The 19,356-nt window shown below is 37.4% G+C and overlaps 2 protein-coding genes across 3 annotated transcripts in view; one reads left to right on the top strand and one right to left on the bottom strand.

The window, feature by feature from the left end:
• The window catches only part of LOC117426137 (oxysterol-binding protein-related protein 6-like), a 60,489-nt gene extending 56,139 nt beyond the window's left edge, over positions 1-4,350 (top strand). Inside the window, exon 26 of the mRNA XM_059033649.1 lies at positions 62-4,350. Within this exon, the coding sequence (XP_058889632.1) occupies positions 62-170 (109 nt within the window). The 3' untranslated portion in view covers positions 171-4,350. The remainder of the gene's footprint in view (positions 1-61) is intronic.
• A 3,838-nt stretch (positions 4,351-8,188) lies between these two features.
• On the bottom strand, positions 8,189-18,103 carry LOC117426518 (interferon-inducible double-stranded RNA-dependent protein kinase activator A homolog A-like). 2 transcript variants are annotated; one of them, XM_034044165.3, is made up of 8 exons: positions 17,894-18,103; positions 16,904-17,073; positions 16,379-16,460; positions 14,932-15,010; positions 9,639-9,756; positions 9,380-9,474; positions 9,010-9,166; positions 8,189-8,627 (listed from the first exon to the last, which is right to left on the bottom strand). In XM_034044165.3, exons 1-8 carry the CDS (start codon positions 17,950-17,952, stop codon positions 8,470-8,472), a joined length of 918 nt encoding a protein of 305 aa, XP_033900056.1. In that variant the 5' UTR covers positions 17,953-18,103; the 3' UTR covers positions 8,189-8,469. The 2 variants fall into 2 exon arrangements, with proteins under 2 accessions (XP_033900056.1, XP_058889634.1); XM_059033651.1 differs by lacking the exon at positions 17,894-18,103 and adding an exon at positions 17,327-17,405.
• Between the last annotated feature and the right edge of the window lie 1,253 nt (positions 18,104-19,356).

Raw genomic sequence — 19,356 nt, 5'->3', positions numbered from 1 at the left:
AACAGCAGTACCTATTACAGTTGATTGTATCCCTGATTACCTGTCAGTGTTTTAATTGCAGGAAAGTGATTGATGCCAATCAGAGAGAAAAGTGGGTAACCAACAACACCTACTGGGAACTACGGAAAGTCCCTGGTTTCAGTACATTGGAAAACCCTCAGCTTTGGTAACATCTGGGTGGTTTGTGTTCAACGCTTTGTTTCTCACAAAGAAGCTTTTACCTATGCACAATTATTGCAGTTTCATATTTTCAGTTCAGTATCCTTTTTTTTTTTTTTTTGGTTGTGGGAATAAGGATATTCTTCAAAACCCTACCATTCTGCTTCAAGAAAGGTCTTAACAGAACAACATCACAACTCCCTTGCATCAGGGGCAATGTTTACCAAACAGCTATTGCTGTTGTCACAGATATTCCCTGAACTGACATGCAGAAAGTTGTCTGGGTGAGGACGGGACTAGAAGTTACAGTCTTTGCCTTAAAACACAATGAATGCATTTTGCAGACATGTTAAACGCATATGATTTAAGCTTTACTAAAGCTCTATGATTTAGTAGGATGTAGAATATGTGAATATCAGTTACCTGTATTTTAAAAGTATGCACAGCATGTTTCGAGGGTGGCAGTCATCAACCTAAGTTATATTGAATTAACATGTGCAATGGTTCTTCTAAAAAGCAGCATCAGTAGGACTAAAATATATTTTATATTTATGAAAAAAATGTAATCCAACATTTTAAGCAAAAGTAGAAGTAAAAACGAACACGTTTGTTGAGTAATCTTGATGTTACTAATGATCGTGGGTTGATATAAACTTTGTAGTTTATATTCAGCAAGATATGTTATAGCCAAATTCTTGTAAATACCTTTTTAATCAAATTCAAGAATAAGCATAGTATATATCGGTTGTAATAAATTAGCGACAAGCAAGTTTTATTTTCAGATACTCATACAGGGTAGCGGTTTGTCAATGCTTGCTTGTTTCATATCATCAAGACCAGGTAATCCTATGCTGGATCTGAACATGCGATCAATAAAGGCAGGAACTAAGCCTGTTACCTACCAAGCACCTAACAATGTTTTGAGTTCAGAACATAATGATATATTTTTAAAACTAGAATAGAAAGTCATAACCAGTACTTGCATCCATGTTTGCTTGAACCCCAAGCAAATAAATAAATAAATAAATAAATTCACCGGCTGGCCGGAATTATGTGTTACCTAAACGAAAAAAGAAAAAAAAACTTAAACATACAGTAACATGTAAATATAATCACCTTGTGTTATGTGCTTCTGGAATTTCTAGTTCTGCCTTGTGTCTATGGTATATGTGGCAGTTCTCTGGTTCAGCGTTTGCAGCTGAATTGCACAAGTGAAGTCACCTGTGCTGACTGCAAATGTAACTCTTACTGAGCCACCAACACTACACAATTAAAGTCTCTCATTTATCGGTAGACCATGACCAGCTCTGCTTACCTTCCGAGATCTCACAAGGTCAAAGTGCAAGTAGGCACAAGGGAATTATGGGCTGATGACATTTTTCTTTGATCCTTTTGTCCTGTTACTTTTAGCTGCATTTCAATTTCTAGTGAATGCTTATAAAGTCTCTCATCCCTAGAGAGAATATGGCTGTGGGGAATCATATATTTATGACAGCGAACACATAAATCTTTTTTTCTATACCTTTTTTAAAGAGTAGGTTATTTAAGAAAAGCTTTTTAACGACTGTATTTAATTTCAGCTGTAACATGCATATTGGGCATTCTTTCATTAAGTGAATGGTCGCTGTGATACAGTATCTGGTTAAGTGAATGATCGCTGTGATACAGTATCTGGAATGTATAACTCAAGCTTAGATGATCTTTGTTCTTTCAAACCTATTTCACATGGAATATGCAATAATTGGTTTAATTGGCAGTCATTTTAAAAGTGGTTGTTTGCTGCAGTTCAAGGACCCCAAGGGGAAAAAATTGTTACACTTCATCTGTATGTATTATACTTTTTAGTCTTAAACACTATACTGTCCAAGCACCACATGTGGTGACAGGTATCCCTTTTATAATCTGGAACGATCTTATCATTACCATATTTATTTTACAAAACTTCCAATATACATTTTTACATTAAAGTGTAAACTATATTATTATTATTTGTTTATTTAGCAGACGCCTTTATCCAAGGCGACTTACAGAGACTTGGGTGTGTGAACTATGAATCAGCTGCAGAGTCACTTACAATTACGTCTCACCTGAAAGACGGAGCACAAGGAGGTTAAGTGACTTGCTCAGGGTCACACAATGAGTCAGTGGTTGAGCCGGGATTTGAACCGGGGACCTTCTGGTTACAAGCCCTTTTCTTTAACATGTACTTATTTATCTACCATGTCATATTGTAAGTTTCTTTGTAACAATTCCACTTGATGTGCCTTAAAGCGATAATTACTGGTACCAGTATTTAGAGAATTTAGAGAATTCTCCATGTCAAAGCACCAGTATGAGCACCTTTAGTGTGGTCCAACCCAGAAATAAATACTGTACAATGCTGTTCTGCTGAGTACTAGAAAAAATAATATTTAAACTGAGTAACAGTCTCCTGTTCCCAAATACAGCTTATTAAAAGCCTGTTGTAATTGAGGACTATATTCCAGTTAAACAGGCCAAATTTTTCTTCTGTATGTTTTTGGAAATACACTGCGGGTTTAATTTCATGATTTATAAGATCAATGACAAACATTTCAACTAGAAATCTTTTCTGTTAGTATTGCTATCGAATGCTTAATAGTTAGGGATGATTTATCAGAGGAATCAGCTTTTCTGAAAATGCAGTTCTTTCTGCAGCTGTGTTCATTCTCATACAGCTTGGTATAGGAGCCTAACACATCAGGTGCATGCTTATTCATTTGGTTGTACTGAAAATACGTTTGGAACAAAACAGTATAAATAAAAACACAGTCAGTTTAAATAAAAAGTATTCCTCCAGATACTGGTGTTTATTTGTGCTTCGTTTTCTTAAAAAAGAAAAACTGTCCCATGCTTTTTTGTGGGACCAAAATGTATACATCAAGCGCAATCACTCCAAGCAATTAAACCTAACAAATGGCCTCTTAGGTACTGTGTAATCCATTACAATATCTATTATTTACACTAGTTATGTACTTTTGCTTAAAGTCTTTTGCAATACAATGACGGCAAATATGTTTAAATGCAAAGATATCAACTACAGGTTAAGGTTAGTTCTGTTACGGTAGCAGAGAGAATTTATTTTTTGTTTCCGACACAAGGTTATTCCCCTGTTGTGAAAATTATAAATGCATGTGCACATGACAAGCCTGCCAATGAATGTTGCAAATGCCTTATGAAAAGGTTGATTTTTTCTATTATTATTTAAATGTTATAGAGTGTCACACAGTGCTGTGTTGGACAGTCTTAAGATAAATATTTAAGTCAATTTTCCAATGGATATCTCTGAAGAAGTGCAATTGTATAATTACTACATATACATATCTTCCCATGACCTCTCTGTACACTGCTGCTATCTAGTGCTTGTTCTAATAAAAATGTATAACAGAATCTGGACTTGTTTTTTTGTGTGTATGTTAGCCTGACACACAGGAGCTACAAATATAATATCAATAGATACATGCACTTGTTTGTTTAGCTTTGTGGTGATACTACAGAGGTTAGAACAGTTTTGGACCAGTGATATACAGTATTGCACATTTTACAATTACTTTGACCTTGTGTAGTATTAAAATGGACATCTAGCGCTAGAAGAAAATGCATAATGTGCAATATTGGTAAGACTACAATCTAATGTGAAAGTGCAATATCCCTTTTTTATTATTACCAAATTAAAATAAATGTATTAGGTCTGAATATGTAATAAACAAGACAATCATATCTGCATGCAATACTGTATAAATTAGTACGAATGCAAAGAAAGAACAGAATTAAACCATGCAGTCAAGGACATTCCAATTTCCTTTTGATTCTACGATAAATCTAAATACCGGTAGATGTACTTTTACTGCAGTTCCCAGTGTCCCAAGAAGCCCAATTTATACAGCAGCTATAATGTCTCTTAATAACTGAATTAAGTGGGCAGTGTGTTACCATTATCACAACAAATCAACACAGAGGAGACATTCAATTTAGCTGTCATTTTAAGCAACCTTTTTATTTAAAAACGTTCCACAACATACAATAAAATAAAAGTATGCCACAGCGAAAACATTGTCACATGTTGTGTTTTATGAAAATGTTCCAGCAGTCCTACGGCAGTCCTCACACAGCTGAACATCGTTGCATACTGCATTCACATTTAAAGAACCAGTAAAGTCCAACTAAGTATTTTTAATAAAAAAAGTAAAATTGTTATTGCAAACACTGTTTAAAAACACACCAGCTAAAAAGATGAAAGACGTCTAAAAACAGGAATGCTATAATACAGGTTTGACCAAACATTTTATGAACATGTTTCTGTGTTTCCTAACTTGGTGTTGTGCTTTGTGCTCACTGGGACTCAAGCACTAAACAACGGTAAATGACCAGAATTACCGCGTGGCAGGGGGAAGCCACACAGAGTGCAAAAATGAAGCAGCAGTCGCTCTATTCACGAAGCTAATTATATGCACATAAAACTTGAGCTAAATGGTTAATTTGCAAGTTGTCACGTTGCGCAGAATTATACACAAGGTTTACACACGCTTTATTACAGTATATAAGGATGCTCGAAAGAAAAGGTAAGTACTGGTTCTGAATTTGTCACAATGAGTGGAGGAAGGGGGGAGCATCTTGCTTGCCCCAAAGACAGTGTCCTGCGAGACAGTCAAAGCAGAGAAAGTAATTGTTAATGGAACATTTGTGTTTAACTCTGCAAATGAAATAAATATTTGTTTGTTCAGCTTGATCTCCCTATGATTTATTTAACATTATTCAAAAGTTAGCAAAGCACTTGCTCAGTCAATTAAAACTTCACTACTTACATGTTTGGTGAAACACCACTTTTTTAATGTTAAAAAAGTGATGTCATTTGATACTGAAATTATATTTTAATGCCTATAATGGGTTTGTTGCAAATCAGTATAATCAATGGCAGCGTTGTGCTTTGGCAACATTTAGCTTCTCGTAGCTATGTTGTATAGTAGGGAGGGATGGATCTGTCAAATCAAATAAAGCCTCTTGCTTACAACCCCATATAAAGAAGATGTAAGTAATTCAATTGACTTATTTATTTATAATTAAAAAAATAAAACAACAGCAGATCAGTTTTTGTAAGATTGCAGGCTATTAAGCTGACTGCAGTTATACTGTTGGCTAAACAATGTTAAATAGTTCACTCTTATATTTTCTCCAGGATTCTTACTAAAATGTAATATTTTTTGCCAAACTGTATTTCATTTTATGTTTAAGAACCCAGACAACCAACTATAGATTCTAGCTAGCTATTTCCTGTTAGTGCAGTTAAACTTATACGAATCGAGTCAGTAAAAAGAATCAAACTGCCCACCACTTCTTCCCGCCTTTGATTCGCATGTTACGTCACTGTACAGTATGTGGAATTCACCAATCATGAAGCCACAATTTGTTTGACCCTGTTGCTGTAGCAAACAAATGCACAGCACTGATGGCGGGCTGTGTACAGCTATATGATAAAAGTATGAAATGAACAGGGGAGGTGAAGAGTAATGTAAAATACTGTAAGAAATAAAATGCATATTTTTCATGTTAGGCAGGCAAATACACGATTTCTGTGAAATTCGTGATATCGTGAATTTTCCAGGGCCCTACATATAAGACTCGTATGATCTGTGCTCAATTTTTACCTAGTTATTACCTCCTCCTTACACAGCCCTAGTAACGTGTACCTGGTCTGAAATACTCTCTCCCTGACTCCTCTTCTTGCTCTCCTGTGCAGCTCTTCTGCTGGTTCTGTGACACAGCCTGGTTTCAATAAGTGGTACTTTTAACACACGCTGAGGCACCTAGTAAAGCTAGCGCCCTTAAGTGAATATGGTTTTCACATCAAATACCTCCCTCGCAGTATTTTGTGACTTAATTTGCATACATTTCCACCCATTAACATTATTCATTATTTTTAAATGACTCGAATGTGGTACTTTTTCCACATGCTTATTTCCACGTGTTAGGTTGCCTGCCTCTGGTTAGTGAATACAGCAGGTAAAACACATTATCGCTGTTTAGTGAATGAGGCCCACTGAGTGCTGTTAAGAGAAGACATCAATCAGACAATGCCAGACACAGAAACATACAGTACATTCAGCCTAAAGTAAAAACATCCTAATGCAGGCTTTTATCCTATTACTTATACTAGAAATTGGATTATAGCAGCTCATACACATTCTTCTATTGCTTAAATCACTGGCCAATCAAAATCGCCCCAAGAGACCAGAATGTAAAATTGTCTAACTTTATCACATTATGATGGGTAACTCCTTGCCCATTTTTATACAGAAGAAATCAAAACCTGACTTAGGATGATCTTGCATTAGGCATCACGATACGATTAACTCTACATCCTGAACACTCACCACTGTCCTATGGCAGCATCGTTTTAAATGGGTGCCTCATCAGGTGGACTATGGCAACTGGTAGACACACTGGCCAAAATTAACAAACTGGTTGCTAATTTGCTTGTAATGGGAAAGGATACAAGTTTGCCAGTCTGCTTTGTACCCTGATGAAGGCAATGATAAGCCGAATGCAAGTTGTGGGGTTTCCTTTAACTTATTTCGCTAGTTTTTAACCCAATGCACCACAGTTGTCTTTTGTTACTACTTTTATTTTTTTAATTTAGTGTGTCCAATTATTTTACCCCTGATTTTCTCCCCAATTTAGAATGTTCAGTAAATGTTTCCCCTCACCGCAGCAATTCCCCACACAGCTCAGGAGACCTGAAGGTTCAGTGGGCAGCTTCCGATCCCACGACCAAGCCAGCTTCCTCTTTTACACCCAGGAATGAGAGCAGATGTCAATGAGCTACCGAACTCTGGAGGACAGGTTAGCCCTGCAAGTGTCCACTTTTGAGCTCACTGGGCACCTGGCCAGCAGGGTTTGCTATAGTACAATGAGGAGAAACAGTCCCCAACGGTTTTGCCTCCCTAACCCACTGGAGCGCAAGAGCCAATGCAACGCTCCTTTCAGAATCCGTAGTGAAGACTGCCGACTTCATACAGTCAGGATGTGAAACTGCGTGGTATGAAGATGTGCCAGTTCTTATATGTTTTGAGTGCAGTGCAGTCTCCCAGTTGTACAGTGTACCCTTGGATCAACTCTTATTATTACAATGCAGCTTATAAGTGTGGAATAATGACGTTTTGTAGAATATTATACTGTACATGTTTTAGATTTAAATACTTTTGCAAGAACAACTCTACTGATCCCATATATATATATATATAATTTTTTTTATTTTATTTATTTTTTAAAATTTTAGGTTTTACAAATCTTTTTTGCCAAGTACAAGTAGGCAGACCATGCTCCGTTTTCTACAAGAGATATCTCAAAAGTCAAGTTAACTTAAAAGCAACGCAAAATCATTCATACATGTTTTAAAACTCTGAAAATCCATGATACCCAGCTACTGCCACACTAGGACACTTAGAGTAAGTAGCAGGGTTCTGAAATACAGCGTTACACATCCCCACGTGTTGCTACAACTGTTTAAATAGCGTACCTGTCATTTTTCTTTTCATTGTTAACATCCTAACAACTTTTTTACACTTATAACTTTAAAGACTTTCAAAGCTCTTTTCAAAACGCCTGCTTTAGTGCACTGATAGTGTAAGGATTACTGCCCACATTATCAAACAGGTTACACAACAATAATGATGTGGTGCGGAACAGAAAAGCCAGAGCCCTCCCCCCCCCCCCTTTTTTTTTTTTTTTTTTTTTTTTTTTTAAATCTGCAGTGATTTAGAGGAAAGATCTCAAACCCCAGTGCACCAGAGCTGACATTTTGAAAAGAGATTTAAAACGACATTAAAAGTGTTAAAACAAATGTTAACAATGAAAAGACAAATTTACAGGTACGTTATTTAAACAGTTGTAGCAACACGTGAAGATGTATAACGCTATATCGGAACCCCGCTACTTACTTTGTAAGGGTTACTATGATTAAAAAAAACAAAAAAAAACCTCAGTGTTTGAATTACTGTTAAATGTTCTGTTCATTAGTTAAATTCTATATTGGTCTGCGTCTTATTCAAGGCAAAAAAGTATTGTTTCACCTCAATTAATTACCAAATGTGTTTCAAAAATGTAATTTATATGCCATATCTACTTTCTAATGTTTATTCAATGGGAGTTTCTTTGAAGGTTTGTAAATTGTAAACAGCATGTTTGTAATTTTAAATAATCCCTGATTACATTACTTCATGATAATTTAAGTTAAATAAAAGTTTTTTTTCAACATGATTATGTTCTCTTCACATTGTTCATTGGTCTAAAAGCTTATTTTGATGTTGCCATGATCTTCACGTACTGCAGTGCACTGTGGGCTGCATCATTGTGAGCATTACCACAAGAGATCCCGGTGCCATGACACACAGTGACCGGGGAAGCGGAGATCTCAGCCAGACACTGGTACTGCCCATTCACAGTCAGCTCATCTGGAAGAGCAAACAGCAGCATTCATAAGTAAATATGCTGCCCTCAATATCCAGCCAGGCAAGCAAGGTCAAGATTTTAGCCTGAGATTAATTGCCATGCCATTCTTCAAAGATAACTACAATATAGCCAACTATGAACGTTCGACACAGAAATAACACACAATGATGATGTAACATTTTTACAGAGCAAGAACCAATGTATTTTAAAACTGTAATAATCAATCAGTAGAAGTGTATATCTTCTGGATGGTCTGCAACCCTTTCACAGAGAACAGTGAACTGCTGACACATTTTGACCAACCAGGCATGATAGGATTAAACACAAACACCAAGAAAACCACTGACTGATTGAGAAGTAAAAACACAGAAAAAATGAACTCACCTATATCCAGGAAAGTGACCTCAAACCCTTGCTCCTGAGACAAATCTGATAACATCTGCACATAATCTGTGTTGGGAATACTCAGCGGGTTTCTCTTTAGCATTGTGATCTTCTCTGCTGAAGAATCTTTCAAAGATTCCCACCTGAAACCGGATGTCTTAACCAAAAAAAAAAAAAAAAAATCCTTAATGGAATCATTAAACCCTATTTGCATTATTTATTTATTTATGTTGTACAAAACTATTTACTTTATCAGATAGTATTATCAATTAGTATGCATGGCACCTAAACCAAAGACCATAAGGTTGTTTTGGGCAACTCTACTGCACCGCATCCCAGAGGAAACAAACGTGAATGTCAGTTTACTTACCCCAGGGGTATCTGAACTATCTGGCAGATTTTGAAGTTTTGCTACCATTTGTTCAGCTGCAGACCTTTTGGCTATTTTTTTGGAGCTCCCACACCCTGCAAACAAAAGTAATTACTGGACAAGGTTTACCTTTTCAGCAATTCCTGCTCATCAGGTAATCAATAATTGAAGCTGCTATCAGTACAGTATAAAAATGTTACTTGAATTATGAAAACGCTTCTTCACCTAGGAGCCTCTTGTAATTAGATTGTTAAAGTACCTGTTACAAGAAATGTTTCTATTCTGCAGGTCACTGTAAAGTCTCTCTTGTGAGCAGGCCCAGATTCCAAAGCCGCAGAGTACTCCGGGAGTCTCCAACCCTTTTGGACCGCCAGCTCCTGTAACAGTGAAGTTATATGTTGTAATAAAAAATAAAAAAATGAGGATTATACCAATGCAACGAAAAAATACAGGGAACAAAATTAGGAATCAGCTGATCCTCAACTCAGGGTTAAATTGATCATTTCTACTTCCCCAGTTAGCACACTACTTTTAAATTTGTTTATTGAAACACACAAATCAAAAGACTTTCCTATACTCCGTTATGTTTGATGCAATTTAAAGGGTCGTTCACACTGAGTGTGGCCGGACGGCAAGCGGATTTTTTGTGCTCACACTGAACGCGACGCGAAATTGACACACAGTATATTCATATATACAAACATACAATTAAACAACAACAAAATAACATGTTAAAGGAAAATAAGTGTGCAATATTGGCACCTGCCCAGTGTGATGTACTGTTTTATCCAAATACACTGCTTCTGCAAATCTTACTACCTTAACAGTTTCAACAGCATGTGCAGAAAGATATTTTTCCTCACTCAGGCAATTAAAGACTTACCTTGGCAATACGATCGCTGAAAGCCCAATGAATGGTATGAAATGCTTGACAGACTAGCGACTCATAACTGGCGCTTGCGTAATTTAGAGGGTTTGTCTGACAAGACTTTTATTCCTGCCAAAAGTACTTGCCTTCAATGTATGTTGTTGTGCAGATTCCAAAAATAGAACAAAATAAAACAAAATTGATTAAAAATGAGATACACGTTTTTGTTTAGTTTTTTCAGGCGCGGCTGCATTTTAGTAGTAGTGGCTAATAAATGAGTTTTCGGTGTTTGGTACAATATACATCCAGATTATGCTGTGCATCGCTTCAAGTCAAAATGGACAGATTTCTTATTTGCAAAAGAACGACAAAAGAAAACACAAGAGTGTCTTCAGAAAGTGCAAAGCCATGGAAAGTTATACAGAGTCCAATTTGGATCATTGGGTTTTTGATGTTGTGAACATTTTAAATGACAATTTTTCTGAAATGGGCAGTAAATAGTAATATAATAAACATTTACAGTGCAGAGTATTTTAGATTATTTTTAATAACTTCACCGAATAGAAAGTGAATACGTGTGTTTCCGAAGAGATTCCCACTGTCTTTTGATTATGTGCACCCAAAGACTTGTAATTAAAAGTTTTACGAATTAATGTTTGTTATTCTGTCCTAAACCAGCAGATTGTCAATTCCAAACTGTCACATAAATTATATATTAAATAAACATGGAAAAAGATACTTGTTAATCAGACTATTCTTGCAACTGTGATAAAATTCAATAGAGCAAAAATTGTAAAGGTGTGAGCTGAAACCCTTGACCTAAAGATTTATTAATTGCTATAATTGTTTCATTGTTGTTGCGGAGGAGGAAAAGCCCTGTGTCTGCGGTGGGGAATTGTTCCCCAGCTGGGGGGTGTTGTCCCTGTGGGGCTACCTGCCGACTGCGACTGTCAGTGTTGGGGAGTCTCCACTGCTGTCATGCTGACCAAGCATTGCAACAGTGGAAGACAAGATCGAAAATAAAAAGCACTACTGTTTTTACAAGAACCGGCCTGGACAACATATACTTTTTCACCGTTTATTCACTTATGGCAATGCTACATTGATGATATACTATTGATTTGGTTGGGATCAAAATTACAATTTCTTAATTATATCAATTCAGTTCATGTTAATTTACAATTTAAATGTGAATCGGATCTGTTAAATACATTTTTTGGATTTAGAAATCTACAAAGATGAAACCAATATTTTACAAACTACTGTATTTACGAAATCAACCGACCGCAATTCATTGCTTCTTGCAAAAAGTCAACATCCATGTAATTTTATTAAAAACATACCAAAGGGTCAATTTTTACGTGCAAGAAGGAATTTTACTACAGAATCGCAATTTATTAGTAAATCAGAAGAAATGTACTCTAAATTTAAATTTAGCGGATATGATGATATTTTTAAAGGAAGCAATGCAAAAAGCTAAATGTTTTGATTGTAACTCTTTACTTAAAGAAAACAGAGTATTAAGAACGACAAAACTACTTGTCTGAATTTAATTACCTATCTAATGATGTGAAAAGAATACTTTTGAACTTTGGCATATTTGAAAAAGTGATTTTTCTCTTAAAGAAATAATACAAGATAGTTTTGCATTCAAACATGCTAGAAACAGAGACAAACTGGTTCATTCATTTAGTCCTAAAACAGATCAAACTAAAACGTAGTTGCCAACTCCCCCTGACGGTAATTTTAAATGTGGCCATTGTACGCATTGCTGCAATACAGATTTCCCATCCTAGATCTGGTAAGAAGATTAAAATTAAAAGTTTTATCAATTGCAACAGTACTGGTGTAATTTCTATGTTGACGTGCCCTCGTGGGCTGGTATACGTTGATCAGACAAAAAGAGCTTTAAAATTACGAATTGCCAAACATAAAGCAGCTATTAGAAATAAATAATCAAGATTATTCTATTGCTGAACACTACAAAAAAGTTGGACATGGGGCTTCCTTTTGTTCACCTGAAATGAATAATGACTATTTAAGGGTGATATACTCACCTTTCTTTTCTATGCTCTCAAGGAGACCTATGGGTCGAAACGTGTTAGCTACTGTGAAATTTTAAAAGATATGAAATAAAGACTACTGCTTTTATTGAGAACTCTGTGTGGATGGACTTGATTCTAACAGGAATTGCTGTCTTTTTTCCCCTTCGTGGTTGTCCACTGGAGAAGATTCTTGTATGCAGTTGTCCCAAGACGAAGCACCCTGTGCTTGAAAAGCTTTTTCAAACACTTTTGTAGAGAGAGACAGACAGACACAGACACACACACAGCTCCCTCGCTATAATGTGGGTCTCGGGGAACACACAAGGTAACATTCCCACTCGTGGATCATTATAATTAGCAGTTTTTAAACTATAAATAGCCTGGCTGAACGGTGGTCGGGAGTTCAGTTCGAAACGACAGACAGGCAAACCAAGTGCGAAAAGAGGGGGTCGGGCGAGGGGAAGAGGGAATGGGCTCGCTGCTGGAACGGGGCTGAAGCGTCTCGTCTCCTGGAGAAAACTGCAGCTCCTCTCGCAGCAAAAAAGTAAATGTATTAGGAAAGATAATCACGTAATAGGCCGAATACTTATTTAGTTAGAAAACAAATGCTGAATAAGATGTATGTGTTATAAAGTGCAAGCGCAGCTTCTTCAGTTCAGATACTGTATCAAAAGGGAGTTAAACTGAGAAGTTGTTTACAGTTTGAACACCGGTACTGTATTTACTGTAGAAATATTGCATGTATCACTAGTACAGGGAATTGGGGGACATGCTGTAGGAGCGTTCTATCCAAGGCGGGTTATAATCGAGAGCCTTATAGCGAGGGAGCACTGTATATGTATATATCAAAGAACTAGGAATGTGAAAATCAAATCAATTTAGTGTTCTTGATCCCTGTGTATCCTGGGTCTCAGTGAATTGCACCCCCTCCCTGAACAGCTTTTGTTTTTGCCCCTGCCATTGCGATAGCCCGAAACACACCCGCCAGCTAATCATACTACATGGCAAGCTAAGCTTTTTGACCTTGTTGTTTTGCTTTGGTTTTTAAAATGTTATTTAATGTATCAAATTATGATTAAAATCAGGACGTTGATAAATCATTTCTGAAATGTGGGGTTATTTAGAAGAAATTAATTAACAGTCCCAGATTTTCAGACATTAAAATCCAGACGTTGTCTCGGCGTTCACTATACTTAGATTTTTCAGGATCACACCATTCTGGGTATTTAGCCACTTCAATCAGTGTCTGCATATTTTCTATGCTCTGCTACCCGTCAGAAGTTGGGGAAAGATGTGCTGACACCGCTTGCTTCTGTGTTCTCATTGGTTGATACAACACGGCAAATGAAAAGTTAGCTTCAGGAGTGAAAATAAATTTCTGCGCCGCCCCGCATCCTGTGTAAACACTTAGTTTAACTATAATGGTAAACGAAAAAATAAATAAAATAAATTGCCTGTGCCGCCCCAGTGTGAACGATCCTTAAGCCTGAATCCTGAATCTGAGTGGACAGCATTCCTTTACTCTGTCACAATCACATGGCCGACACACACCTTTACAAAACGTACAGTCAAAAAATTCACATCAGTTACTGTACCACCTCACACTCAATTGCTATTGAAACCAGGTCCATGCAGTATATAAGCCATTATGCAGTTCTCTGTAACAAACACTATTCAAAAAGCACTTGAACATAAAGTAGAACCTGCTGTAGACGGTTGCACATGCACTAGGATTACCAAAAGTATTGTCACAGCACAGCCAAATGTGAAATGAGCCCTCCCAACTTGCATTTGGATATTTTTGCAAAGCAGCATGGTCTTTATAAAAGGTGAGCAGCAGCAGGTACAACATTTTAGTGGTAATCAACATGCCACGGAGTAAAGAGCTGACGGACCTTCAACATGGAATGGTTATTGGGTGCCAGATGGAGGGTGTACAAGTGTTTGCGTCATTTCCGTCACGTTGGGCCTCCCCAAGTCAACTGTGGGTAATGTCCTTAGGAAATGGAAGACAATAGGCCGTGCCAATATTGAAAATAGGACAGGCAAACCGAAATTATTGACAGATCGGGCCACGTGACTATTGTCAGTGAAAGGTGGATGCGTAGTAATGGTTTGGGGCTGTTTTTAAATGGTGAGGATTGGGTCCTTTGGTTGTAGTGAAGGGAAGGATGAAAGAATGCCTCATTCTATTGTTACATGCTGGACAACGCTGCACTACTGGCTTTGGTGCAATACTATGGTAAGGGCTCTTACATTTATCTTTAGGCCACAAACGCATACATCGCAGTGTTCAAGTGATACATGCAACACAGAATGCCACGACTGTCAGAGGTCCTGTATCCTGTGTATCCAAATCAGTGTTGCCATAGCAAAAAAGCAGATGCTGTTTTGTTTGTTTTTCTGTTCCCACAATTACCATTCAATTAGAGCATCAGCAATGCTGCAGCAGGAAGCACTGATAAAGGACAGAGCGACAGATACAACGCAATTACTGTGTCTCTTAATGAACGCTACCACGAATAACTGAATGTGAATTTTGTTTTGGTTTTATTCCAAAATGGATTTAAGACCCAAGAGGTGTGTAAAATATTGAAACAATATTGAAAAGCAAAAGCAAAGCATATCTGTGCACGAACCTGTAGTGTGCCAATAGGGTTGGACTGATTTTGTGACTGTTTAGGAGAATCAGACAGCTCGGTCTTTGGAAAGGGAATGCTGTGAATAAATACAAGTAAAAAAAAATATATATATATATTTATGTGCAACAAATTCCACCAAGAACACTGCAAATCTAGCACAGATTGTTGTACATTTTTCGTTAATTAGTTAAATGATCAAAAATGTTACTACAAAGAACTGTCCAACCTGCTGTGCTTGACCAATTCAACAGGAATAAAAAAATAAAAAAAATTGTGAATAAGCTACCGTATTCCTTCGAATTTAAGATGCAGCCCAAAATTTCCCACCCTCAACTTGAGGGAAAAAAATCAAATAAAAATACATTTACTCATATAACAAAACCACGTATGGAGGCAGTTTGCAGCCATCTGTTATCACACAGAGTATTACAGTTATGCGCTGCCCCTCATTTCCAGTTGTGATTACATCGCACATGTTTTTCTCCCTTTTTGTGAACTGTGGTATTGCTGGGCAAATAGAAAAATACAGGTGTCTGATTAGAATGGAGCCTTATAATGAATGAAACGCTGAAATTGTAAAAGCTTCTCTTCTAATTCCTCAGGAAACTAATGATGCTTTGTGACAGAGAGGACCCTGTCGCTGGTTCAGCTGCACTGAGCTGAGCTGATTGGGAGGTCCTGATTGGCTGGGGGCGTGCCCGGGGAGACTACACCTGTTTAAGAACGCAGTAGCGCCACTTCGAGGCTATTGCACCATGGCCATAGCTACACAGGTGGGCTCTGAGCAAAAGTTTAATTTGTTTACATCGAGGAAGAGAGTGTTCTTTCCGCAGGATGACTACTATGGAACCTTTCCACTGCCAGTCACGTTGCTGTTTGTGTACTCGGGCAGTCACATCTTTTGTTGGCGATACACACGTCACTATACTGTACTCGAATTTAAGACGCAGATCATTTTTGAGAAGAAAAAATTAGTTTAAAAAGTGCGTCTTAAATTCGAAGGAATACAGTAGATATGCAAGTTGCAAGCATTATCAAATGATTATTTTATTCCCTATGCACCTAGGTCAAAAAAACAGTTTTATATTGCGCCCTGTTACGAGGTGAATATTCTTGAATACATATATACTACTACAAATGTATACATTTTTGCACAAAATACAATACATTTGCATTCAATGTGAAATAAGTCAATTTTATATCATTTACAAGTGTCTTAGTATAACAGAACAGAGGATCTTCTGTAAATAACAGCATGAAAATAAAATTAACAAACTATTGATTAACATCTCATTTGAAACACAAGGCAGCAGAGTGCCTCTCCTTTCACCTTGCTTTGTTACTGGTATCCCACGAGGCATCAGACTCTATTAGCACCTGGTGCTCCAGGGTGAATCAATAACGCTGGTTAACTGGTTATTGTATGTTCATGTGAATAACTCACCTCATACCCGGCTGTCCTTTTAGAATATTTAAAGCAGCTTCAGCAGCTTTATGTTTTGCAGCCCTTTTACTCAGACCTTGACCTTCATTGGGGGTTGAAAAGAAAAAAAAGGTTAGTTATTCAAACCTGCTGTAACAACCTCTGAGGCACACTATAAAACTTGTCTTGAAATTTAACAGATGTCACTACAGAAATAAAGACATCATTCAAACGACATATTATGATTTCGTTTTGTCTGATGTCTTCCATATACATACCAAAACAAATATGGTTATTAAAATAAATCAAAGCCTCACATTTGTATTTGATTTTTTTTTTTTTTAACCTGTTTAAAGATTAAATGTCACATTACATATTATATATTTATATCTAATTTTTTTTTTTAGCTAAATAGTAAAACACAGAAGCTTGACCATGTAGGTATAACATACTCATATAACATGCATCTTGAGAGTTATTAGAAAAATACACCACTTGTATATAGTATAAACATTAACATAGCACCGTTACTAAGGTAACACCAACCTGTACTGGTGACACCTCCAATTTCTACATTGAAAATGAAACTGGGTAGATGAGCGTGGCCTTCAATTTTTTCCATGTAATAGATGGGGGGTTTACCAGTCTTTGTACCATACTCATGAAGCATTTGGATTGGAGTCTTTCCTGGACTGGCTTCGATCATTTGCTCTAAACTGAAAAACAAGGCAGAGCAGAGGCACCAAAACAGATTTATTTCTGGCCACATGATTATCCAAAATTGACGTACCGCTAAGCAAATGCACACATTCACACGCATCATACACATGGGAGGAGTCATACGCAAAAAAAAAACACTCATTATCATAGAATAGACGTGTTACCCCACCCCCCCACCCCCCCACCCCCAAACTCAACACGACCATCATGACACTGACAGTATAAATAGACATAATGAAGCGTTCTTACCTTTGTATAAGTTAGTTATCAGCAGAGGTATCAGCCGCACGAAGAGCACAGCGTTTGGTTTTCACTAACTCTACTGTGCAGAATATATAGGAATATTGCTAGGAAATCGGGACTGTTGGCATTATATATATATATATATATATATATATATATATATATATATATATATATATATATATATATATATATCAACTAAAAAAGAATCCCAGATTAAGAGTTGATTTTCCCGATTTCAATGTAAGAAAACTACTGACATAGACACGGTATAAATGTAGCATTACATTTCTTTTAGTAACCTCGATTCAATCAATGCATTACTTTATAGTATGTTATCAGATCAGAAAAATAAGCAATCAACATTGTTCACAACATTGCATTGCACTGCACTGTAAAATATGTATCCTATTTTATTTGTTTTATTTTTTAATTATTTTATCACGAACATCATTTGGCTCAGGACCACTCGAGTGTTCAATACGATTGACAATAGATGCTAAATGGACATCGACGCGTCCTTTATTCAGAGAACACTACTTGGACCATGCTGAAACCCTAGGCAAAACTGACCTGAGATTATTTTTTGCAGAGCTCCTTTTGGACGCGGCTGGAAACCTCTCTTGGGACATATTTGTAGGTTGTTTGAAGGATTGAAGCCGCGCTGAAAAGGATCTCTGGCTTGACTTGGGTTTGTTGGTAGGCTGGCTGCCTACCTCTCTTCTCCCCGGGCGCTGCTGAACGATTCTGTCCGGGTTAACAAGACTCTTTCCGGGTTAACAAGCGAAGGGCACGGACCGAATTGGGGGTGGGGACAAGCATGATGTATTTATGAGTGGGTTGTAGCATGGATGGTGGTAAAGAATGAAATAACATTGATTAGTAAACATCGGTCCTGTTCAATGTAGCAAGCAGTCTACAAGTTACATAGCATTCGGTTTGATTTTGTCGAGGATATTTTTTTATCACAATAAACAGTAAGGCTTTTTTTTTTTTAATACACCATACATTTAATACACATTCTATAAAAGGTGTTGCGAAATAATTATCTTGATTTGTTAAGTTTAAACGCGTAATTATCTATCTATCTATCTATCTATCCATCCATCCATCTCTGGTGTCTCAATCCTAATATTCTAAGTGGTGCAAAACGTTTGGCAATAGCTGTATAGCCCAGGGAGGGAGGGGGCATATGGTATGTTATTGATTTAATGCATTTAGATTCACCAGTTCTTCACCAGAGTCTCAACCAGCTCTACATAGTTTTCGGCCTTGTGATTGCCCAGGAAGCCCCGAACCACTGCGACAAAGCTGTTCCAAGCCGCTTTCTCCTTACTAGTGAGCTTCTTGGGGAATTCATTGCACTCCAGGATCTTCTTTATCTGTGGTCCGACAAAGACATTTGCCTCAGACAGCTTGGGGAAGAAGTCTTGAAGGTACTGCCGACTCCTTATCTAGAGCTCTGACAAATTGTTTCATAAGGCCCAATTTGATGTGCAGTGGTGGCATCAGCACCTTCCGGGGGTCCACCAGTGGCTCCCACTTGACGTTGTTCCTCCCCACAGAGAACTCGGTCTGCTGTGGCCAGTCCCGCCTGTGGTAGTGCGCCTTGGTGTCCCTGCTGTCCCAAAGGCAAAGATAGCAGGGAAACTTGGTAAAACCGCCTTGGAGACCCATCAGGAATGCCACCATTTTGAAGTCTCCTATGACCTCCCAGCCGTACTCATCATACTTCAAGCCTCTTGATGCCATCTCAGAAAAATGCAGATATGTATCCACTTAGGCAGCTGGAACTAAACTGAACTGGTGGGCTTAAGGCCCCTGTATTTATACTACTATTTATATTACTGGAAAGTTCTAGAAGTTACTCAAAGTTTACTCAGCACTGAATCTATCTGGAATGTTCTGGAAAATAGGTAAATGTCAAAATATCACTGTCCTGGTCACAAAAGCAAAGTTTGTGGGGAATAATAGCCATTTTCTATACTTTTGAGGCATAAGCAATTAGGAAATAACACTTACTACCCAGGAACCAA

This window comes from Acipenser ruthenus, chromosome 11 (assembly GCF_902713425.1).
Source record: "Acipenser ruthenus chromosome 11, fAciRut3.2 maternal haplotype, whole genome shotgun sequence".
Taxonomy (NCBI): domain Eukaryota; kingdom Metazoa; phylum Chordata; class Actinopteri; order Acipenseriformes; family Acipenseridae; genus Acipenser; species Acipenser ruthenus.
The sequence above is the reverse complement of the archived record's forward strand: the minus strand, read 5'-3'. Positions and strand labels throughout refer to the sequence as shown.

Excerpts from the sequence above, each read along its gene's own strand:
- LOC117426518 (XM_034044165.3), bottom strand. The coding sequence starts at position 17,952 with ATGTCCCAAGAGAGGTTTCCAGCCGCGTCCAAAAGGAGCTCTGCAAAA. Across the intron at positions 17,074-17,893 it reads TCTGCAAAAAATAATCTCAG|TTTAGAGCAAATGATCGAAG; the intron begins GTCAGTTTTGCC and ends CTTGTTTTTCAG. Across the intron at positions 9,475-9,638 it reads AGAAACATTTCTTGTAACAG|GGTGTGGGAGCTCCAAAAAA; the intron begins GTACTTTAACAA and ends TTTTGTTTGCAG.